A 25,004-nucleotide genomic window follows, 5' to 3' on the forward strand; every position below is an offset into this window, starting at 1 on the left:
ATGTCTGGCCAGTGCTGCTGATTACAAAGGCAAAACTGTAGCAGGCAGTAAAGTTACCTGTCCAAGGCCTGGGTGAAGGTGGAGTATGGAATCAGAGACCTGAAAGATGATTGCAGCGGAGGTGGGGGGAGGAGAGGGCTAGGAAATGGGAGATAGTGTAGAATGGCTTGCGAAAGCCCACGCCCAAGAGGAGGTGGTAGATGCCCAAAGAACTAAGACGGGGAGGCGGGCAGGCATTTGGTCCAGAGCTCACTGGAGCCCTGGAATGCCCTTTGTGAGGCGGTAATGAGGTCACATGGGAAGGAGGCGGGCTGGAAACTGGAAGAGCTTGTTCAGTGAGGTTTGGAGGACTGAGAACAGGAGGGAAGTGACCGTGGATAATGAGCTGTCCCAGACTGTGCCTTGCGGAATGCTGGCGTTCAGAGGCACTGTTGACCGCCAAGGGAGGAAGGAGTCAGAAAGGGCCTTGTCTCTTCCAGGAATAAAAAGAGAATTGTTATCGTAAGTACAATAATAAAGCCATCTCCCATTTAATGAGCACTTGCTAGGTGTTGGTCTGTGCTGGGCACTTGCTGGTCTTCAGGATGAGCAGGACCATTCTCTTGTTGTTCCCATCCTGAAATGAAGGCTATGATGCTCAGAAAGTAACTTGCCCAAGGTCCCACAGGTAAATAGTGAGATCATGTGAATTTGAACCTTACCTCTGTCTTGGAAGGGAATTAAACCAGAATGAACAAGTTAAAGGAAGAACGAAGCGCAGCTGGATGCAGCATCCATGCCTGTACTCCTAGCTCCGAGCAGGTTGAAGCAAGAGAGACAGGAGTTTAAGTCAACCTAAGCGACACAGCAAGACCCTATCTCTAAAACAAAGCATCAAAATGAGAGCCAGGAACTGGAGCTGTAGCTATTTCAGAGGTTAAAGCAGAAGGGCCACTTGAGCCCAGAGGTTCAGGGCAAGCCTAAGCAACATAGCAAGACCATGTCTCTTGAACAAAACGAGTGTAAGACACACACACACACACACACACACACACACACACACACACACACACACACACAGTTTTCATGTCTTTGCCGAGGCCTCTAAGTGTGTGCAAAGCCAATTCTAAACCTGCATGGTCCTCCCTTATGGTACCCATGGCTTCTCCTGGGAATGCACACTACTCACCAGTTCTTAAATTCCTCCAGTTTCTGGGAGCCCTGCCCAGCCACACCCTTACTGAATTTTAAAAGCACTTGATCCTCCTCTGATATCACTGAAGGAATGGGTGGGCCAACGTTTCCTCTGTGATTAGGAGCCCTTGCATCCTAAGGAGACAAGTGCCCCAGGAACCCTCCTTTTGGCTGGAATGTCTGGAAGATGGGTGAAGGCTGCCTCTGTGCCCACCCAGCAACAAGTCTCCTGGCTAGGTAATGAACAGTCTTGGTCAGAATGACTGGTTGCGTGTTTAATCTGAGTCTACTTGCAAAACTCATTGTAACCAAGTCAAACCATGCAAGAATGTGGTGAGAGTGTTACTTGGCCTGTACAAGAAATGTCGAATATTTTTGGTTAAATGTTTCCAAAGCCCGTCTCTCAAGGTGAGCAGAAACTTGGTGCAAGGGAGCTTCCCTTTGTAAAGGAAGGAGCACAAACACCCAGGGTCTTATGAAGCCTAGATTAGCCAGGGGACCCCTGATGCCCATGCTCATCACCACAAATGCCTGTTATCCAGATGCAGGTACTCTTTGAGGAGGATGCGCTGGGGCTGGGGCTGAGTGAAGGAACGTTTGGCTAGCATGCACATGGTCCTGGGCCCCATCTTCAGCACGGAAGGGGAAAAAAGTTTGAATGTATTTCTGTGGATGTGGCTTGGTCCATAAAGTTCTCATGTAGCAAGCAGCAGGGTGGGGGAGGGCACATGCCTGTAACCCCAGCACTCAGTAGGAGGGGTAAGATGGGAAATGTAGTCATCCTCCACTACATATTGAGTTTGAGGCTAACTTGGGCTACATGAGACCCTGTCTCAGAAAAGAAAGAAGAGACAGGAGAGGAGGAGGGAGGGGAGAAGGGAAGGGGGAATTGAGGGGTTACATCCTTTCTACGGGAGCCTAGTCTCCCAATAACTACCATTGAGTCATATTTCAGGGGCCATACGCCTTCTGGGACACAGGCTTCGGATTCTCACTGCTTGGTCCTTTAAGGTTCTAGAGGCACTTGTAGAACCTTCTTTCTGCCTTCAGGACACTTGCACTTCCTCAGAGAGTTCACTTTTCACCAAAGCCAGGAAAGGGCCTCTTAGCCAGTGTTGGCTTGGAGGCAAGGAGATGGAGGAGAGAAAAGACAGGAAAGGAAATACAGAAAGCCATTGTTCCTTCTTATTCTTCCAGTCCCAGAATTCTTCCTCACCGCCCCCTCCTGTCTTTTCCACAGTAACCATTGCCTGGGGTTTGGTATACACTATATTGTCTTAATTATCTTCCAGTTAGCTGGCTGTAGACTAACCAATAAATCCAAAGTACCCATGTCCATCAGGCACTGACAGGGCAGTGGGGGGGTTGGGGGTGGACAGGTGGCTTGCGGGATGGGGAGGGCGACAGCAGACAAATGCACCGCAGTGTGATCAGACTGTGGTTAGGGAAATGCAGGGCACATTGGCGAATGTAAATAAAGTATGCTTAGGGAAGTGGAACAGACTGTTATTTTTGGACATGAAGTGTGGGGTTGGGGGTAATAAGAGAGAGTAAGCCATGAAGCAAGCCTAGCCCAGTCACAGCCCCTTAAAAACTGTGTCCATGTGTGTCTGGTGTGCATGCACAAACACATGATTTGTGTGTATGGGCATGCATGTCATAGCATACATATGGATGTCAGATAATGAGCTTTGTAGAGTTGATTATCTCCTTCTTCCTTTATGTGGGTTATGTGGGCTCCAAGATTAAGACCCACACACAAGTGCTTTTACTCACTGAGCCCTGTCCCCAATCCCAGGCCAGGCGTTTAAGAGTACAGACTTCATCCCAAGAGCTGTGAGGAGCCTGGTGAGAGCTAGCACAGAGGCTGGCAAGCTCAAGTTAGCACTTAAGCCACTTTACCAGACAACCAGACAACTACCAGAGCCTAGTTAAGTTCTAGTGACTCAGGTAGCAATGAAGATGGCAGCTGTAACGAAGGAGCTGGGCTGAGTTGGGAAGAAACAGGAGTAAAGAGACAGACAGTTGGATCCCTGTGCCTCCCTAGAATGATGTCTTGATGGTTCCCCTCTGCCTGGGGGCTGCAAGAGATGGATCCCCCCTCCCTCCCTCTCACTCCCTCTCTCTCCCTCCTCCTTCCCTCTCCCTCTCTCTCTCTCTCTCTTTCTCCCTCTCTCTCTGAGACAGGGTCTCACTATGTAGCTCTGGCTGTCTTGGAACTCATTTGTAAATCAGGCTGTTCTTGAACTCACAAAGATCCTCCTGCCCCTGCCTCGTGAGTCCTGGGATTAAAGACACATGCACCATGCCCGGCTCACTTGTTGATTTCTCACAGGTTAATGTTGGAAGGAACAGAGGAGACTGGGCAGGTAAGCCCCTGGCTGGGTGACAGGTGGGTCATGCTTCTGATACGTGGGACAGGGAACACTGGAGACCCAGTTCTAGACTATACAATGATTTGGTCCATCTTGAGAAGTCTGGGTTTGAGGAATCTCATTTAAGATTCTTGACACAGAAGGATATAGGGACATTTGGACATAGGGATCTGGCCCTCAAGATGAGGCTGTAAGTGGAGAACCATGGTTGTGAGGAGAGAACCCAGGGCAGCACACCAAGGTCACCAGCGTTCTGGGGACTTGTGTCTGGGCCTTTTGACTTTACAAACATATAATTAGCTGGCCATGATGGTGCACTCTTATAATCTCAGGATTTGGGAGGCAGGAACAGGAGGCTTACAAGTTGCTGGTCTACATAGTTAGCCCCTGTGTCCCACAACAGAAAGTACCCATGGAGTTGGTGAGACAAATAATTTGGTTATGAGTTGGAGAAGGATATCAACACTGTAGCTCAGGCTGGCCTGAAACTTGCTATGTAGCCCAAGCTGTCCTGGAACCCACGGCTTTCCTTCTGTCTCAGCCCTCTGAGTGTTGTGATTACAGGCATGTGATACCATACCCAGCTCTCCCATTTCTCTCCTACTTGGTTTCCTCTGATCCCGTGGTCAGTCACCAGCTGTGGTACTCTTAACCTTTTGGTGCCTCAGTTCCTCATCTTCAAAGAGGGGATAGCTTCTACCTCCTAGTGACCCACAGGTGAAAGGACTTAATGGCCCAGCAGCTCTTAGAACAATGGATACAAACTGCTGTTCTCCTCCTTTACTGTTGCCAAGACAAGTGAGGCTGCCTCCACAGTCTACTGAGCTCCAGGACCGCAGAGCGCAGGAGTGCTGAGTGCTGAGTGCTGGTCTTGTGTGACCTTGGCTTCTCTGAGCCTCAGGCCCGCCTCTCAGGGAAGTGAGGCCTGAAGCCCAGAAGGCAGGAGACACAATAACCCTTGGTTGCAAATCTTCCCTTTCCAGATCTGCCCTCTGCTCACTGACAGGAGTGTGTGTGTGTGTGTGTGTGTGTGTGTGTGTGTGTGTGTGTGTGTTGGCCTTGGAGTCTTAGAGAGGTGGCCTCTGCTCACTGACAGGAGTGTGTGTGTGTGTGTGTGTGTGTGTGTGTGTGTGTGTGTGTTGGCCTTGGAGTCTTAGAGAGGTGGCCTGTGAAGAGAGGGGAAGCTAATCAACGTGGTGGACTTCTGTGGTTAATTTCTACATCCCAGGAGTTTCTGTTCTGTGGGCACAGCTGTGTCCGACCATCCTCCACACAGACTCTCCTCTGAACTGTCAGGGGAACCCTCCTGTGGATGAGCCTGTGGTCTCCACTGTGGTCTGGCTCCTGTTGCTCTTCCCAGCCTCATTCCCTGCCATCCTGGCCACACCTGCCCCATCTTCCCACAGTCCCATCCCACCATCTCAACCTGTGTTCTCGGTACAGGTGGCTTCCTGTGCCAGGAATGACCTCTCTACTCTTCGTCTCTTCTGTTGCTCTGCTGGGTGAACATATAGTCAGCCCCGATAAAGCTGGCAAGTCACCCTTGCAGTAAATACTCTGTTCCTTGTGTGGAATTACTAGTCTCTGCTCCTTGTACCCTCCAATAGTCTCTCAAACATGCTAGCATCAGAACACCACGGAGCAGTGTGTTTACATGGCATGGTGAGAACTTGCAGTGTTGGTAGAATTAGGAAGGAATGGAGGGTTGGGAAGATGGCTTCTTGCCATACAAAATTCTGTCCCCAGCACCATGTTAAAGAGCTGGGCACCAGCAGAAGAGATGGCTATTCAGTTCAGGACACTGTTCAGAGGACCTGTGTTTGGTTTCTAACACCCACAAGGCAGCTTACAGTTGCCTCACTCTAGTTTCAGGGGATCTGATGCCCTCTTCTGGCCTCCTCAGGCACCAGGTACACGAGTTGTGCACACTCAGACAAGCACTGATCCAGAAAAATAGAAATAATACACCTTAAAAAAAAAAAAAAAGGCTAGGTACAGCAGTGCACACCTGTAATCCCAGTGCTGGGAAGGCAAGTTCCTGGGAATATGCTAGCTAGCCAGTCTAGCCTAATTGACAAGCCCCAGGCTCAGTGAGAGACCCAATCCATAAAAGTGAGGTGGAAAGCAATTGATTGAGACCTGTAGGATTATCCCAGGACAAGCAACTACTACTTTGTTTTCTTACCACTTTGGGAAAATTAGATTCGAATGTATTTTAGAGTTGTCTTGAATGAAGGCAGGTGAGATGGCTCAATAGGTTCATCACCAAGCCTGATGACCCAAGTTCAATCCCCTGGATCCCTATGGTAGAAGGAGAGGATGGGTTCCCTCAAATACATCATGGCATGCATACCACACATGCTCACAAAAGTAAATAAAATGCTATAATTTTTAAAAAAATAATATAGAATAAGATTGTTTAGTAAAGGGTCTTGTTTCTCCAATGAAGGAGTCCTAGGATTTCTGTTCACACAGTTGGCCCGTTTTTTTCTGTAGTCATTTTTCCGTATGAGTTTGGCTTAGAGGTACAGTCTTGGATTAGACCTTCCGTAGTCCAAGAGCTGATGGACAAACGTGGTCCCATCTCAACTGCACCATTCCTGTGGACAGGGCTTAAGTTGGAGGGTCCTTAATTCTTGGCCAAGCTTCATCCAAAGTTAGCCTTCTCTAGCAGCTTGCTTGATCCCATGATGAGCACAGGGCACTAATAGACAAAGTGACAGAGGCCAGAATCTATAGGGCAACAGCTGTTGAGGCATCCCCAGAAGGCATCAGCAGCACCCAGCACTTCCTTCAGGCTCAAGGACAGAAGGCACAGAGGCAGAAGCACATGAATACTTTCAGAGCCTAGAGGTTTGGGAGCACTCTCAGAGCCTGGAGATTACAGGAGCACTCAAAGCCTGAAGCCTACAGAAGCACTCTCAGACCCAGGAGGTTTGGGAGCACTCAAGCACTCTAAGAGCATGGAGGTTTCGGAGCACTCAAGCACTCTAAGAGCATGGAGGTTTGGGAGCACTCAAGCAGTCTAAGAGCATGGAGGTTTGGGAGCACTCAAGCACTCTAAGAGCATGGAGGTTTGGGAGCACTCAAGCACTCTAAGAGCATGGAGGTTTGGGAGCACTCAAGCACTCTAAGAGCATGGAGGTTTGGGAGCACTAGAATACTCTCAGAGCCGGGAGGTTTGGGAGCAAATAGAAGGATTAGGAGACACTGGTCAGGATAGGGACCATCTGGACATGGTCCCTTTGGAAAAGTATGGTTTAAGGGTCCTGCAGCTATGCCACAGCGGGTTCTTCATTTAGGTCCTGTCTGCAGCACTCCTCCTTCCCATCCACCCCCATCCCTGTACCTTTGAAGTGACAGATATTGATTACTAGTTTATGACGAAGCTATCTAGTAATAAGACTCCCTCTTTTTGAGATATCGTGGCCTGAAACTCACTGTGTAACCCAGGCTGGCTTCATACTTCTGGCGAACCTCTTGCCTCTGCCTTCTGGCTTCTGCAGTTACAGGCATCAGCCACCATGCCCAGGGAAGGTCTACTCTTTTATAGTACCAAGGACCTACTCAGGGCCAGAAGATGGCTCAGCAGGTAAAAACACTTGCAGTGCAAGTCTGGCAACCTGAGTTTGATTCCCTAGATCTTTTTTAAGAGGCCACCCTGGAACCTGCCTAGAATAATATAGACATGCTTGGTCCTTGTCCCTAGTCTCTTCAGTCACCTGCTTCCCAGATCCTCTAATCCAGCTCTTCTCTCTCTGCAGTCCCACCCGCTGTACCTGTGTAATGCCAGTGATGATGACAACCTGGAGCCTGGCTTCATCAGCATCGTCAAGCTGGAGAGTCCTCGACGGGCTCCGCGCCCCTGCCTGTCACTGGCCAGTAAGGTAGATTCTCACATCACATGTCCTCAGCTGCATCCAGATGGGCTGTAGGGACCCTGTGATCTTTTGTCCCCTTGTCTCTTAGAATGATAAGCCCCTTGAGGCTGGAGGGAGGGCTGGGTGGTGAAGAGCCCTGGCTGCTCTTCCAGAAGATCTGGGTTTGATTCCCAGCACCCGCATGATCGCTCACAAACGTCTATAACTCAGTTCCAGGGGATCTGACTCTTTCTTCTTGCCTTCATGGGTACAGGAACAAAGGTGGTACACAGACACAGATTCAGGCAAAGCATCCATACACATAAAATAATAATAAGTTTTTTAAAGAATGCTAAGCCTGATTCCCTTAGATCTCAACCTTTGTCCTTACTCCATCAAACAGTGCCAGGATTTTGAGTTTCATCTTAGCATGAGCTCCTACCCCGTCACCCAACTCCATCTTTTAGAAATTCATAAGGGCTTTCCCTTCCTCAGCACAAAAACAAGTCAGGTGGGGGTACAGGTGGGGTCACTTGAAGGGTTTTTTTTTTTTTTTCTTTTTTTTTTTTCACTTCACAAACATCTGCTGAACATTTTCACAAGAACAAAACAGCCAAGTCTGGTGGCTCATATCTGCCATCCCAGCACTTAGGAGGCTGAGCAGGGATTTGAGGCCAGCTTGGGATGTATAGTAAGTACCAAGTCAGCCAGTGCTGAATAACAAAACCCTGACTCAAAAGAGGAAAACAAAACAGCCAAGCGGAAGCGATTACTCTCCCTACAGTGTTTACACATTTCCTGTGAGGTTTGTTAACTTTGGGCCTGCAGATGACTCTGGCTAGCACAAGGGTCATATGTAAAGTAGGGATGTGGCTCAGCTGGCCTAGACAGCACAGGCCCTGGGTTTGTTGGCTAACATTTCATAAAGTCAGGCTTGGTGGCACATGCTTATAATCCCTGTCCTCCAGGATGAAGGCAAGATGACTAGAAATTCAAAGTCACCTCAGTCACCTGGTGAGTGTGAGGCCAGCCTTGGGGTGTATGAGACCCATCTCAAAAGAAAAACAAAACAAATACTCAAACAACAAAACAAATACCTCCCACCAAAATGGAAATTAATTGTCACATTTGAACACTGAAAATAATCCAGACAGTATTGGGCATACTAGGGAGACATGGGAAGGTGGATCTCTGAGTTCAAGGCCAGTCTGATCTACAGGGTAAGTTCCAGGCGAGGCTAGGCTACACAGAGAAACCCTGTCTCAAACAAACAACAAGCAAACAGACAAATAAAAACTTAAAATAACATTCAGGCAGAAGACCCGCCTGGGTCCTCACAACCCAGACTGGCTGAAGATGTCCATAGGCCCACACCGTACCCAGCTTCCTGCAGTTCTTTTAACAGACTGCGTGACTGTACTGCCAATGCACATGTGCCAACTTTAAGGGTGCTTCTGTGTAGGAGGATTCCTTTTTGACCTCTGTAAGAACATGTTACCTTTTTTTTTTTTTTTTTTGAAATATTTATTTTTAGCTAGGCATTGTGGCCCTTGCCTTTAGTCCCAGCATTTGGAAGATGGAGGCAAACCAATCTCTGTGAGTTCTAGCATTGTCAGAGCTGTAGAGAGAGTCCTTGTGTCAAACTACATCAAAATGATTTAGTTTTATCTTTTGTGCCTTGTGTACACTAGTGTACACTTGTGTACACTAGGGCTTGCCTGGTGGCCTTGGAGGCCGGAAGAGGGCATTCAGTTCCCTGGAGCCAAAGTTACAGGTCGGTCGTTGTGGACCGCTGTGTGGGTGCCTCTGTCCAATCCTGGGCTGCTCTGCGAGAGCAGCCAGCACTCTTCACCGCTGAGACATCATCGCTCCAGCCACAAGGACTGCATCCTTGTAGAAAAGTGTGCACAGACGACACTGTGGCAAGGACCTCCCTTTGGGGTGCTTGTCAGGGCCCTGCTTTTCCCTGTGATTACTGTAAGCATGGAAAGTAATGTGCCACAAGTATCAGCAGTGCTTGAACTAAAGAAGAACAAAATCTGAACTAAGCCAGGCACAGGCAGGAAGGAAGATCACTGCAAGTTCAAAACTAGCCTGTTCTACATTGCAAACTTCAGGCTAACCAAAACTACATTCGAGATCTTGTCTCAAAAGGAAAAACAAAACAAAACAAACAAAAAAAAAAAAACAAAAACAAAAACAAAAAAAAAAAACCCAACAACAACAAGAAGACCAGGACTGGGGATAGATAACTCGTTGGGTAGAGTGTTTGGCTAATACCCATGAAACTGCAAGTTCGATCCTCATTACCATGTAAAGCAGGCATGGAAGTGCACACCTCTAGTTCCAGCTGTAGCTACAAAGCAAGTTCAAGACCATGATCTACATAAGACCGTGCCCAAAGGAAGGTAAAACTAAACAGCAAAAAAGCATGGTTGGGGTTTAAAAGGAGTGCCTTGCCTGCTGCTTGGTGACCATGGCTCTTGTCCTTCCCTGCATAAGACTTTTGGTTGCTGTGGCAAAATGCCTAAGAGAACCATTTGGGAGGAGGAGGAATCGTTTTGGCTCATGTTTCCAGAAGCTTCAGGCCACTGTAGAATGGTTCAGTGTTGCTATGCCTGTACTGAAGAGAGCATAATGGGTAGAGAAGTTCCTATTACAATGGCCCAGGAAGCCTTGTAACACACACACACACACACACACACACACACACACACACACACACACACACACAGGGCTATGCTAGTATGCTTTCTCCATTTCCATCTGTGGCCTCAGTCTTTGGGATGCTGCTGCCCACATTAGGGCAGGTCTTCCCCTTTAACTAAGATCTCCAGAAACATCTTCACAGACACACCCAGAGGTTCTCTTCACTAATCCCCTAGGTCCTTCTCAGTCCAGTGAAATTGACAATGGGGGACCCTAGACCTGGCTTCTTTCATTACCCTTTCAACAAGCATGCCAGTCAGGTCCCATCATCTAACCTGGTCAACTGGTGTTTGCCCAAGGTTCCCTGCTCAAAAGGGACCCTGTCTGTAAGGTTAGTAATAAGGGTGTTCTGTACTTCTGATGCCTCAGAAATCTTAAAGGTTAAACTGAAATACTTAATTTTGCTTTGGCATTATAGAATTTTCTTAAGTTCAGTGTGTTAATATAAATTATATAACAAGATGAATAATATATATGGCTAGTTTAGTGGAACTCTCTCTCTCTCCAGCTCCTAGGAAGTGTAAAGGAAAGATAAGGTCTTTGGTAAAGAAAAAAACTGAACATAACTGACTCAAATTGGTTTCTATTCTGGTTTTCCCTTGATTATTAATGGTAAGTCAGGAGTGTCGACACATGCTTGTAATCCCAGCACAGGAAGTGGAGGCAGGAGGATTAGGAGTTCAAGGTCATCCTTGGCTACATATCAAGTACAAGTCTAGCCTAGGATAGAAGAGGCCCTCTCACAAATATTAATAAATGGAAGGAGGAGGGGATGGGAGCAGAGAAGGAAGGAGTATTGTATGTGTATTAGTGTTTTGTCTATATACATGTCTGTGCACCACACACATGCCTGGTGACCTCAGGGGCCAAAAGAGGACATCAGATTCTCTGGAACTGAAGTTACAGATCATTGTGAGCCTCCATGAGGGTGCAAGAATTTGAACCTGGGTCCTGTGAAAGAGCTGCCAGTGTTCTTAACCACCGAGCCATGTCTCCTGTCTTAGTTATGAGGATTCAATATGAGACAGTACAGACGCAAGCTCATAGTCCAGTGCTCAGCACAATAGTAACCGCTCAATAAATGACTGCAGTGATCATTGTCATCGCAGACATTACAATTTACTACCAGGTGTTTGCTGATCGTTTGGTTTTTCTGGGGATTGAACCCAGAGCCTTGCACATGCCAAGTGTGTGTCCCACCACCGAACAGTCTTCCCTCGTGTGCTTTACAGCTCACAAAGGATGTTTTTTATTTTCCATATTTTGTACTTATCTTACTTGTTCTTCTCTGAAACACTCACCATAATTCTTTTGGATTCTTCCATTCTTGTAACTGTTCCTACCCGGTCACCTGCACTGGTGACACCTTCTTTAGTCCTCTGCCACGCCTAGACAAATACAGAGGCCTTCTGCCTAACGGAAGGAATTAGATAGACAAGTGGCTGGCCACCAAGACAGCCACCACCCAGTGGTTACGAGAAGGCATTTTCAAGCTGGATGTGGTAGCACATACCTGTTACAGCATGTAGGAACACTGAGGGGGCAGGGTGGTGAGTATGAGGCCATCCTGAGCAACATAGTAAGACCTAGCCTTAAAACAAGACAGAAAGAGTAGACACCCTGGAAGCTGAAGTCCAGCGTGATGATGTACAGTTTTCACTGTTTCTCAGTTGGTGTCTGTGGCCCAGTTCAGGCCCTCTGAGTCTTGGTTTCCCTACTGTCTTAGGGAATATTAAGGAATAAATGAGCTTATATGTGGTGTATGCAAACCACATGTAATAACACCAAGTACTTTATATGGATTAATTACGGTGGTTCTCACAGTAGCTCTATGAGACACGGTCTGTTATTGTCCTAGTTTACAGAAAAGAAAACAGAAGCGTGGAGGTATTGAACCAGAGTCTCACAGCTAATAGTGGGAGCAGATCTGGGATTGATTCCCGCTTAGGCACTCTGGGCAGGGGAGAGCTCAGTAAGGAGCATAAGCCTCTCCTTCCTTCCTTCCTTCTCCTGTTGCTCTCAAGGGCAGTCTAGTGCCACTCATCCTGCTGAATCTTTCCAGCCTGACACAGCCCTGCAGGAGCAGAAATCCCTCCCTCTAGCACTCCTCCCAGCAGATGGGGGTCTTTGGCTAAAGGGGCTTTTTAACAAAACGTTCTGCTACGTCTGTGTTTCTTGGAGGTGCGGGGGAGAGGGAAGCTGGGGGGAGGCGCTTTCCCCTCACACCCCCAAAGGTTGTCTGTTTTGTTGAGTGTGTTGGATTGGAGATCAGATAATAGAGGGAAGGCCATTCTGAAGCGGACAGTGTTGATTATGCTGTTTCTAGTGTTTTTTAAACCTTTTAAAAAAATATTTATTTATATTTTATGTACGAGTGTTCTGCATGTATGCCTGCATGCCAGAAGAGGGCACCAGATCCCATTATAGATGTCTGTGAGCCACCATGGGGTTGCTGGGAATTGAACTCAGGACCTCTGGAAGAGCAGCCAGTGCTCTTAACCACCAAGCCATCTCTCCAAAGCAAGCATTATAGTTTGATGTGCACAGCGAGTCCAGACTTTCCTAGCTTGGTATAGCTCAGGCATAGTGGGTACTGTTACATTATGGATGAGCAGATGATATACAGAAACAGCCACCACGGTCTGTGGAGGAAAATATAACAGCTGACTAGTTGACCAAGAGACAAGACAGGGTTCCAGCTCCCCCTCTGCATGCTCCGAATTGGCTCCTTTGCAGCTTTGCTTGCTGGCCCAAGGCCTGACCCCCCCCCCCCTGTAGCATCCAGAGAGCTACCATGCTATCTTTATGAAGCTGGGTTGCTGGTTGTGGGAGCTTACTCATCCTCTCTGTCATCCAGAGTCCACTCCTCAAGGAGTTACTCCATAGCTCCTACTCTTAGGTGCAAGTGGGCAGGAGATTCAGAGAGCCATCCATCCCCAAATCTTGCTTTCTGACTCTAGAACTCCGGACACAGGAACCCTCTGCCAGAAAGTCCTGTTTATTTTCTCCTGTTGGCAAACTGTCTGGGCTCTTTGATCACTTTTACAACTTTGTAATTATGGGCTGTAATGGGCTAGCTAGGGTGTTTGAACCTCACAGTAATTGCTTTCTACTGTTCCTACCCAATTCTTCAAAGAGTGGGATGAAGAAGTAAGAAAATCTCCAAAGAAGGGAGCCCTCCACTCTTCTATGCCACACGGAGCCCAGAGTCTTGGGCACAGAAAACTTGACGCTCTAGGAATTTCATTCTGTGACTCCTGGGTATCCAACCCACACCTCCCCCATTCCTGAACTTACTAGATTACCAGTAGGATTCCCCTGTTGAGTTCCTTTCCCAATCCTTATTTTTTTTTTTTTTTTTTTTTTTTTTTTTTTTGAGACAGGGTTTCTCTGTGTATCCCTGGCTGTCCTGGAACTTGCTCTGTAGACCAGGCTGGCCCTGAACTCAGAGATCTGCCTGCCTCTGCCTCTGCCTCCTGAGTGCTGGGACTAAAGAGAGGTGTGCACCACCGTCACCACCACTTGTTGGCGCCAACACTTCTTAAAAACCCTAATCTGGAGGGCCCTGAAGACTTGTTTGAGTCAGCTGGGCATTCTGGGAGGAAGTGGTTAAGAGGACAGCAGAAGCTGCAGTTTCTCAGTTTCTTCCCCAGTCCATTGTAGAGTCCATGAGTTTCCTCAGGACTTGGGGTGGTTGTCATTTATCCTGGGCAGGCCCAGGAGAGGAACCAGCCCAGTTCCCTGGGGCAAGAGACAAGACAAGAAAGGAAAGCTATCCCACCCCAAAGAGGGCCCAGCTTAAGGCCTCACTGCTGCCTCCCTGTCCCCTGCCTGCAGGCAGCTGGTTCTGAGGGGCCCATTAGCCCTGCCAATTGGGGAGTGGGGAGCAGAGAGCAGAGGCCAAAGCTGCTCCCAGCCTGCCTGGCAGGGGACCTGCCCCAACAGGCTCTCCCTGGGAAGACAGCTTAGATCAAAGCACTGGGACTGAGGCTGAGTCCCAGCTCTGGCTCCTCTTCCTGCCACCGTGACTCAAAGGAGAGTTAACTCCTTCACTGCCTGCAGGAAGCCTCCCCCCCCCACCCCACCCCACCCCCCGAGATTCCTCAGGGTCGCCGGGTGGGGGTGAGCACCGTTGGCTGGTGAGGTCTGGCTGGTCTGATTCCTGGCTGGGAACAGCACCTTCACAGTGCCCGTACTTGCCAGTTAGTTGTTACTGTTGTGCTCTTATCTTCCTCCTCTCACCCCCACACAGGCCCCAGATTCCCTCCTCTTGTTCTGTCTTTGGCTGTTATCTGCTCTGCTGTGCTGCTGTGTGGCTGGCTAGATTGCACCGCCTCCCATGTACTCGTGAGCCCTTGGCAAACGTACATTTGCACCTGTGCACAGTTATGTCCTTGTGGGAGCAGCCCTTTTAGTCCCTCCCCAGTCCAGCCATCCCAGGGGAGAGGGCGAAGGGATCAAGCACTGGACAAGGACCCCTTAAGGCCCTGAGCTTGGCAAGCTAGAGGGTGGGTGGCAGGCAGAGAGCGCCCGTGTGATGCACTGAGGTGGGGGATTTGCCATGGAGGCTTTGGGTCAGAACAGTATCTCAGGCTCTTGGCACCCTGCCTGGGCCCTGCTCCTGACAGACAGGTGGCATCCTGTAGCCACCTCTGGATAGGCAGGGCTGGGTCCTCTTCAGATCTCCCAGGTTCCTGTCTATCTCCCTCCAACTGCTGGTCACTCGCTGCCCTTTGTTCTGGAACTGCTTGATCCTTGAGCAGGGGCTTATCTTACCCTAGAGCCAAAGCTGGTTTACTGGCACCCAGTAAAACCTGGGTGAGTGTTCCATTTCAAAATGAAAGGCTTGAATGCTGTTCTCTGAAGGCAGTGGGCTGGGTCATCCGGGGATCCCAGGCCCCCTGACTCCTTACACACAGGCATGGGAGTGTACAGGGTGCACATCCTAGAAAGGTATGTGTGTGTGTCCAGGGCTGAGGGCTACCCATGGCTAGGCTGTGACCTTTTCTGGCTCCAGACAACCCTCTGCTGTGTTTCCTCAGGCTCGAATGGCTGGCGAGCGAGGAGCCAGTGCCATACTCTTTGACATCACCGAGGACCGATCAGCTGCTGAGCAGGTGCCTAGGGACAGGCTGGTGTTCCAGGAAGGGAGGAAGGTAAGGTTCCCAGGAGAAGCACAAGTCACAAGAGCCCCTGTGGGACTTTGTTCTCTGCAGCTGCAGCAGCCCCTGGGGCTGACTTGGCCAGTGGTGCTGATCTGGGGTAATGATGCTGAGAAGCTGATGGAGTTTGTGTACAAGAATCGGAAGGCCCATGTGAGGATTGAGCTGAAGGAGCCCCCGGCCTGGGTAAGCATATCCAGACCCAGCCTTGCATCCATTCACCAGCCCCATGGGAACCCTCTAGTCCACTTCAGCCCCTAGCCACGTGTCTCTGGGAGTTTCTCCTGCTCTTTGAGCCTTGTGTAGAGGGTGAACAGATTGGGTCTGCTGAGTCATGCATAGAGGAGAGACGCCTCCCTGTCTGCCTGGGCCAGGCTCTGGCCCCTGGTGGGTGCCTCTCCACTCCCTACTGCTCAACAGCAGGTAGCCCCCACCTTACAAAGGGATCCTTTCCCCCTTTGCCTGCAAACACATGGGTCTCTGAATAAGACTTCCTCTGAATAAGCTTCTAGAGCTCCCTTTCCTGCAGCCCCAAGGCAGAGAGAGGCCACCTGGTCCTTCCATTTCAATCTTCATCCTTCAGGTGGGAGGCCAGGGGACTTTTCAACTCCATCTCTACTCCAATGTTCCCTTCCAACTTAGTCTGGATTTTTCTGGAGTATGACCTTTTCTCCTCTCTGCTTCCCCCCACATCCCCAGCCAGACTATGACGTGTGGATCCTCCTGACTGTGGTGGGCACCATCTTTGTCATCATCCTGGCTTCAGTGCTGCGCATAAAGTGTCGCCCCCATCACAGCAGACCGGTGAGTGGTGTGGGCTGCCTTATTCAAGAGGACTTGGGTACAGATGTGGAGGTGGAAAGAAGAATGTGAGGCAGACAGCTGTCTTTATGCCCTCGAATCAGCCTCCATCTAAATAAACTCTACACTCTCTGATGGTTTGAGGCTGTCTTTCCTCACATCTCATCCATCCATCCCATCCATCTATCCCATCCATCTATCCATCCATCCATCCCATCCATTCATCCCATCCATCTATCTATCCATCCATCCATCCCATCCATCTCATCCATCTCATCCATCTATCCATCCATCCATCCATTCCATCCATCCATCCATCCCATCCATCCATCCCATCCATCTATCCATCCATCCCATCCATCCATCCCATCCATTCATCCCATCCATCTATCCATCCATCCATCCATCCCATCCATCCCATCCATCCATCCCATCCATCTATCCATCCATCCATCCCATCCATCTATCTCATCCATCTATCCATCCATCCATCCATCCCATCCATCCATCCATCCCATCCATCCCATCCATCCATCTATCCATCCATCCATCCCATCCATCCATCCATCCCATCCATCCCATCCATTCATCCCATCCATCTATCCATCCATCCATCCATCCTATCCATCTATCTCATCCATCTATCCATCCATCCATCCATCCCATCCATCCCATCCATCCATCCCATCCATCTATCCATCCATCCATCCCATCCATCCATCCATCCCATCCATCCCATCCATTCATCCCATCCATCTATCCATCCATCCATCCATCCTATCCATCTATCTCATCCATCTATCCATCCATCCCATCCATCCATCCCATCCATTCATCCCATCCATCTATCCATCCATCCATCCATCCTATCCATCTATCTCATCCATCTATCCATCCATCCATCCATCCCATCCATCCATCCCATCCATCTATCCATCCATCCATCCCATCCATCTATCTCATCCATCTATCCATCCATCCATCCATCCATCCATCCCATCCATCCATCCCATCCATCCCATCCATCCATCTATCCATCCATCCATCCATCCCATCCATCCCATCCATTCATCCCATCCATCTATCCATCCATCCATCCCATCCATCCATCCATCCCATCCATCCCATCCATTCATCCCATCCATCTATCCATCCATCCATCCCATCCATCTATCTCATCCATCTATCCATCCATCCATCCCATCCATCCATCCATCCAATATACTGAGTAATATATATCAGTTTCAAGTTCTGGAAACAGCACTGTGAGTAAAAATGACAACAACCCTTCACTCTTTTTTAAAAAGATCTGTTTGTTTGTTTGTTTGTTTTGGTATGTGTACAGTTTTCATCTGCATGTGTCCTTGGAGGCCAGAAGGGGGCACCAGATTTCATTACAGGTGGTTGTGGGCCACCATGGGCTTTCTGGGGATTGAACTCAGGTCCTCTGGAAGAGCAGTTAGTGCTTTTAACTACTGAGCCATCTCTGTAACACCAACCCCTCACTCTTAAGAAGCTTTCATTCTAGTGGGAGGAAGCAGGCAATAAAAGAAGTAAAATGTATAATATTTTTGACAGCAACATGTGCTTGTTACAGAGAACAGCAAAATGGCAGAGGAGCTGGCAGGCAGGGGAGACAGGGTTAGCCTGTTCTAAATCAGTGTAGGTGAGTCTGCATGGAGAAAATGACAGAATAGCACAGACCAGAGTAGGTGAACATGGGAGTTACTTCCGTAACTCTAGTTCCAGGGGACCCAGTACCCTCTCTGGTCTCTGTGGGCACTAGGCACACACATGGTGCACAGACATACAGGCAGACAAAACACCTGTATGCATAGACTAGAATAATAATAATTTTAAAGTTTCTCTCGTGAGTCATCAAAGGAAGAAAAGCATAATGGAATACAGCAAGGTGTTGGGATGGGAGGTCACAGCTATGCATGAGCTTTGAAGGGGTACATCCTCAAGGGCAGTCATTGGCTGTGTGATCTAATGGGGAGATGGAATTGAGTTCAAGCCAGGGCCCAGGGGGACAGGAAACAGAGCCCTTGCTTCAGTCTGAACTGCGTTCCTCTTCCCAGGACCCTCTGCAGCAACGGACAGCCTGGGCCATCAGCCAGCTGGGTACCCGGAGGTACCAAGCCAGCTGTAGGCGGACTCGAGCTGAATGGCCAGACTCAGGGAGTAGCTGTAGCTCGGCCCCCATGTGTGCCATCTGCCTGGAGGAATTCTCAGAGGGGCAGGTGAGGTGGGCCAGGCTGGGGATGGCGGCAGGGGTGGACAGGTCTAGGTATGTATACATCCGGCTACATTTGGGTCCCATGTGCCACTCCTAACATTGGTCATTTTGTTGGCTTCTAAGAAAAAGCATCAGCATCGTTGAGAGGGAGCCTCACATCAGGCCACAAGGGCACTTTAAACACATTATCTCATGTTAGCCCCGTGGCAGAGGAGGGTGGGGAGTGGACTAGGTTCTTATCCTTACTGACAGCAGAAACTGTTAAGAAACTTGAGCCGAGCATTGTGGTGAATGACTCTAATCCAGCATTTGGGTATAGGAAAAGGAGGGTTGAGAGTTCCAGAACTGTGTGAGACTATCTCAAAAAAAAAAAAAAAAAAAAAAAAAGTAAAATCAAGGAGAGAGACTCGCCCAAAGTCATGCAGCTTAACACAAATCCACCTGCTACCAAAGTGGACATCTCCATTACTCCCCTGTTCTTTTGCAAGTAGGTGACTGCAAAAAGGCCAGGCCAAGGGAAGTTAGGGAGACCCTTGTAAACTTTGGTTGGGACACTCTTGTTTGCTTCAGGAGCTTCGGGTCATTTCCTGCCTCCACGAGTTCCATCGTACCTGTGTGGACCCCTGGCTATACCAGCATCGGACTTGCCCTCTCTGCATGTTCAACATCATAGGTAGGAGGTGTACCAAGGGCTCCCCTTGTGCTCACTCAGAAGGATCTAGAACATAGTAGAACCCCTCTGGGAAAAGGGTTTCTACTGTGAGGCTGAGGGGAAGCAGCTGCCACCATGGTGGCTTCAGCTTCATACTGCTCAAGAGCATCTTGTCTGTTGGGGAGGGCTGTCCACACGGAAGCCACCTTCATTTTCTTAAAGGGTGTGTTTTCATGACAGTATTCTTGATTCTAAATCTAGGTTATTTGCAAATTCATTATTCTAATGTTCCGGCAATAAAGGGTCCTATTCTAATAAAATTAGTATAGTAATTTTCTAAAAGACAGACATGAAGTCAACATCTTGAGGAAAAAGAACCTTGTGCTAGCCCATTCAAAGGTACACTGTGAACTGATGGTGGCCCTGAGTGAAAGAGTCCCAAATGGCTGGCTGGAGGAGCAGGGATTGACAGCCAGAGGAAAAGGAGGATTAAGTCCAGGCATGGATACATTTTAGATTAGATGTTCTTTGTTCCCCAAACTGAGCTCAGAGGCGATGCAGGATTGGATAGGGTAGCTACTCCTTTCTGAGTTCATTCTCTGTATGACGTCTGTCTGTGAAGTCAAATGTCTGTGTTCTTCGTTCTTTTTTCCCCCCCCAGAGGGAGATTCATTTTCTCAGGCCCTGGGAGCCTCTCCATCTTATCAGGAACCAGGCAGGAGACTCCACCTCATTCGCCAGCATCCTGGCCACGCCCACTATCATCTCCCCTCTGCCTACCTGCTGGGCTCTTCCAGGAATTCAGTGGCCCGGCCCCCAAGACCTAGACCCTTCCTACCCTCCCAGGAGCCGAGAATGGGCTCTCGGCATCAACGCCTGCCCAGGGCTTCACACCTCCGGGCACCAGAAGAACAGCAGCACCTGGCGGTATCTCAGCATCCCTATGCACCACGGGGCTGGGGGCTGAGCCATGTCCGATGCACCTCTCAGCACCCCACAGGCTGCCCAGTGGCCCCACGCCGCGCTAGGCCTCATGACAGCAGCGGGTCTGGAGAAAGCTACTGTACAGAACGCAGCGGCTACTTGGCAGATGGACCAGCCAGTGACTCCAGCTCAGGGCCCTGTCATGGCTCTTCCAGTGACTCGGTGGTCAACTGCACGGACATCAGTCTGCAGGGCATCCATGGCAGCAGCTCTACCTTCCGCAGCTCCCTGAGCAGTGACTTTGACCCCTTGGTATACTGCAGCCCTGAAGGGGATCTCCAAGGGAAAGGGGTGCAACCTAGTGTGACTTCTCGCCCTCGTTCCCTGGACTCAGTGGTGCCCACAGGGGAGACTCGGGTTTCTAGCCACATCCACTATCACCGCCACCGCCACCACCACCACCACCACCACAAAAAGCGGTTTCAGTGGCATGGCAGGAAGCCCGGCCCAGAAACTGGGGTCCCTCAGTCCAGGCCTAGGGCTTCTCAGACTCTGCTCCAGCGGGAGCCATCTTTGTCGGAGCAGAAGCTCACCACGCCCAACCCAGCAGCTTCTTCAGTGCTCCCCAACACGCAACGGCCCAGGTCCCTCACAGAGCCAGCTCCCGACCTAGTAGAAGCTGCCAGCCCCAGCCCCAGCCCCAGCTCCAACCCCAACAGTCTTTTGAACTTGCAGAAATCCAGCCTCCCTGTCCGACACCCACAGAGAAAACGGCGGGGTGGCCCCTCAGAACCCTTGCCAACCTCCCGGCCCCAGGCCTTGACTGTGCACCCAGCATGTCAGGTTTTCCCCCACTACAGCCCCAGCCTAGCATACCCTTGGCCCCCAGAGGCTCATCCACTGATCTTCAGACCTCCAGGCCTGGATAGGAGGCTGTTACATGAAGCCCCAGGCCCCTGTTACTCGAGCTCACAGCCAGTGTGGTTGTATCTGCCCCCACGCCGGCCTCTGGGACCATGCTCTCCTGGAGAGGGGCATTCCGAGTGGAGTTCTGACACGCCAGAGGGCAGACCATGCCCTTACCCACACTGCCAGGTGCTACCGGGCCAGCCTGGTGAGTTTTAAGGGAAGCAGGTGTTCTGGGGGAGAAGAGACTGCACCTGGATGTTGCAGGGCAGATGAAACAGCCAAGGGGTTGCTGAAAGCTAAGGATGTTAACTTATGTGAAGCACAGAAACCATAGGTAGTTCCCAGCCTCCCTAGGGGCCCTACTCTTCCAAGCGCTCTTGTGAATAAGGCCAGCCACATTTTCATGGGAACTCATGGCATATCTGTGTCTCAACCATTATAAATCCTTGGCTCTAAGCCAAAGCTTTGCACATGTATTTGCCCAAACCATCCTCCCTCTCCAAGTCTCATACCTCCCTCTCCTTCCCACCTTTGGGAGACATTATATGAACTCCTATAGCCTTTGCTAGAAGAACCCTTCTACCTCAAAGGAAGACCCCAGAGGTCCTGAAGTACAAGGCCTGGGATCCTACAGGCAGAGCCTGAGAGCTGCTGTCCTGCATTTACCCATTTCCCCCTGGTTACATGCTTGTTATATGCTAGGTTCTAGCCAGGCTTCTGAGAACATGGAGCTTGCCATCCAGGAGATCCAGGTCCTTGGGGAGGAATGCATGAAAACCGTGTGTAGGATGAAGGTGTCCATGGTCATGTGGTGTGTGCAGAGATCCCCTTGGACTCTCACATCTGCTTTGAGTGCTGCCAGAGTCGGGCCACCTTTGCTCTACCCTTTCCTCCATCCCCACCTTCACTGTTCCCTGTGCCCCTGCTCACTCTGTCACCTTCTCTTCCAGTCCACTGACGGCCTTACCCACATGGGGTACAGCCTGAAGGTCATGGCAGGAGCCTCCCTCTGACAGGGCCATGAAGGCAAGAGGGCTGCGCACCTAGTGTTGTGTCCCATACAGTTGTGTAGTAGCACATCTCCCTCTGCCCCTCCACACTATTGCTGGGGTTGCCAGCCTTCAACGAACTGTCTAGAGGCAAATGTTCTCTTAGGGCCACAGGAAGGGAAAATCTAACCAGCTAGCTCCGTCTCCCTTCCTCTGCCCTCTGCTTCAGTCACATTGGGCAAACACTAATTATAGTTCCTGCTTGCCCAGAATACCCCACTGACTCCCCTCTCCCTACAAACCCAATTCCTACCAGTCCTGTAACTCCAGCTGCTGGGTCTGGATGTGCTCTCCTCCCATGATGCATCTCCTCTGACCCTAGTTCTGCCCCACTGTCAAAATATTCATGTGCATGCATGCTTCCTCTCCTAGCTTATTCTTTTGGCGATTCTGTTCAGCAAGTGATAGCAAGCCAAGTTCACAATGAATGCTTAATAAATATGTATTGGGTGAATGAATGAATAGTAAGTGCTGGTCACACAGCGGTTGCTGTAAGCATTTCTCTAGGTTTGTTTTTTATCTCCCGTTTCCCAAAGGCCTCCTCTCAGCTTTCAACCTAATCACCTTTCCAGACATATTTCCTGCTCCTCCCTCTCTGTGGTCCCTTCCCAGCCAGTCTCCACAGGTGGGAGCAGCAGACTGGCTGGACACTCTGTGACCTCTTTTCTCCCCCTTCTTCTCATGCAGGCTCAGAGGAGGAGCTCGAGGAGCTGTGTGAGCAGGCTGTGTGATGGGAGATGATCAGACGTAGCTCCAACCAAGAGTGTGCTCCAGATGACGCAGAGCTCTACTGGGCACAGGGTTTTGCTCCTGGGAGAAGCAAGAGCCTTAGCAAGCATCTCTTTTTGCCACATTTCCTGGGACCACTGGAAGAAGAGTTCTGGTGATGGTGGGTGGCGGGAGGTGCTGTTTCTTGCCCTCAGTTTCTGGTCTTGTCTGTAGAACACACCTACTGTGCAGAAAGTCTTGTGTCCAGCCAGACCACCAGTCACTAAGCAATTGTGAGGTGGGTCCCTAAAGGCTGAGTTTTTGACAGGAAGCTAGTGTGGATATCCAGGTGTCCTCAAGGTGCTGCTCTTTACCCAAGCCCAGCTGGGTCCCCTACTGGGTCCCCTTTGCCCCTGGCTTCATTCATACAAGCCAGTGGGTTCAGCTGAGTGTATGGTCACTTCTCATCTCCTTTCAAGGCTTCACGGAGGCAACTTCAGCTTTATTTTCCTTGGTCACAAAAGAACAAGGAGATTAGGTGAGCCCTCGTCCCTAGGGAGGCCTCTGCACCTTCTCTAGCTGGTGCCTGCCCTGGTGCTCAGGGAGGAGTGGTTCTTCCTCCCTGTTCTTAAACTGATCTTAAGTTGCAGGCTTCGGGAGCCAGGGTGTAGAGTTCAGTTCTAGAGGTGGGGACTTGGACAAACCTGGGATGAATCTTTTGATTATCAAACTCCTTGTCACTCCAGCAACTCCAGTTCCTCTGATAGAGAACAGGAATAGAGAGAATACCTCCTTGAAGCTCTCCTGTCTCTAAATCCCACAGCAGGCAGAAAGGAATCTCTACTAAACTTCATCTGGGGAGGATGAAACGAAGGCAGGGAAAGCAAAAGCACAGCCGACAGCGGAGCGAGGACAGGATTCTTCTTGGAGAGGTTCTCAGAGCAAAGATGGAGAATAACATGTGGCCTCGAGGGTTTGCAAGGCCCAGAGGGCCCCCCTTCCCAGTATAAGCCATACAAATCAACAACCCTACAGAAGGTGTGTGTGTGTGCATGTGGAATTGAGCAACTAGTTGGCCTGTGCAGCTTGTACCAAGTGGGCGAGGGCTGAGGAGCCTCCTGTAGCTCTTCATCCCGGGGCATCCTGCCTATTGTTAGCCCCTCGGGCATTGTCCTTGCCTGGAATGTGAATGTGGGGGCAAAATTGGCACGGGATCCTATTTGGGAGCCTTCTCTCCTCAAAGTCAGTGGGGAAACTTGCACCCAGGCACCCACATGGGTATTTATATCTGAACCAGACAGAAAGATGCTTGAATCAGGCACTATGTTGAGAAATGTATTTATTTGCTAATATATTTATCCATAAATATGATCTGGTTTTGTGGTTTTGTTTCATTATGATTTTCCATTCAAGATAACAATTTTATCTGCTCTATTTCCTTTTGTTGGTTTTTGAGAGCCAGCCTGACTCAAATTCACTTCATAGCTGAGACTAGCCTTGAACTCCTGACCCTCCTGCTTCCCCCTCCCAATTACTGGGATTATAGGCATGCACTGTTATTAGGTCCAGCTTCTTATGTTGTGATGTCAAAAGCTTCTAAGGATAGGGCTTTGTAAGATCAGAGAGAACAGCATGCCGGGGTTCTCACTGGGAGTCCGTTATTTGTCTATATTGTATTGTTGTTCACTCTGATGCTTCAGTGACTTACCTTGGGACCTTAACCAAATATGGTGTGTATGTAGTGTATGTGTGTGTACACACGTGTATTCAGGTGTGATTTTGACAACCAGCGCTACATAATAGACCCTGCCTCTGGAGAAAACAAGAAAACAACAAAAAGGGTCTCTCACTGAATTTGGAACTTTCTGTTTTGACAAGTCCCTGGGATCTGCCTATCTCTGGCCCCCAGTGCTGCAATTATAGATGCATACCATCATGCCCAGCTTTTATGTGGTGGGTCCTGAGCCAGTTCCCCAGCAGGGTACCTAGCTCTTTCCATCAATAATATGATCCTCCTTCAGAGTTGATACAAGGCTTACATGAGATAGCTCAGTGAAAACGCCTGCCAAACTGGAGCGCTAGGAACCATCTAAAAGCCTGTTGAAGGCAGCTTGGAACAGCCACGAATCAGTCTGTCCGTAGTTCAGTTTCAATTAGGGTTGGAAGGACAGAACAGCAGGGATTTCTACTATTTATATCCCAGCACTCCGATTCAGGTAAACACAATGACTACATTTTGTCTACACTCCAAGAGTTGAACTGGTACTTTCTATGAATTCCTGGGGTGGGGGGACTCTTCTCGTGCGCTCTACAAATCCCCTGGGTTCAGCAGGGGTCTTTGGCTCTGACCACATTGCACCATACCTCGTGCTTCTGTGTGTTTTGCTAAGGATACTAGGTGTCTGGCTGCCCAGTTCAGAAGGCAAAGAATTTTGCGTCATAC

At 49.6% G+C, this 25,004-nt stretch overlaps 1 protein-coding gene across 1 annotated transcript; it reads left to right on the plus strand.

Moving 5' to 3' along the window:
* The first annotated feature begins 343 nt into the window (after positions 1 to 343).
* On the plus strand, positions 344 to 23,932 carry Rnf43 (ring finger protein 43). Its single transcript, XM_051190067.1, has 9 exons — positions 344 to 501; positions 7,313 to 7,435; positions 15,160 to 15,234; positions 15,334 to 15,465; positions 15,979 to 16,083; positions 18,162 to 18,323; positions 18,890 to 18,992; positions 19,633 to 21,009; positions 22,541 to 23,932. Exons 3-9 carry the CDS (start codon positions 15,166 to 15,168, stop codon positions 22,582 to 22,584), a joined length of 1,992 nt encoding a protein of 663 aa, XP_051046024.1. The 5' UTR covers positions 344 to 501; positions 7,313 to 7,435; positions 15,160 to 15,165; the 3' UTR covers positions 22,585 to 23,932.
* Positions 23,933 to 25,004: the final 1,072 nt, after the last annotated feature.

This window comes from Phodopus roborovskii, unplaced genomic scaffold (assembly GCF_943737965.1).
Source record: "Phodopus roborovskii unplaced genomic scaffold, PHOROB, whole genome shotgun sequence".
In the NCBI taxonomy this organism is placed as follows: domain Eukaryota; kingdom Metazoa; phylum Chordata; class Mammalia; order Rodentia; family Cricetidae; genus Phodopus; species Phodopus roborovskii.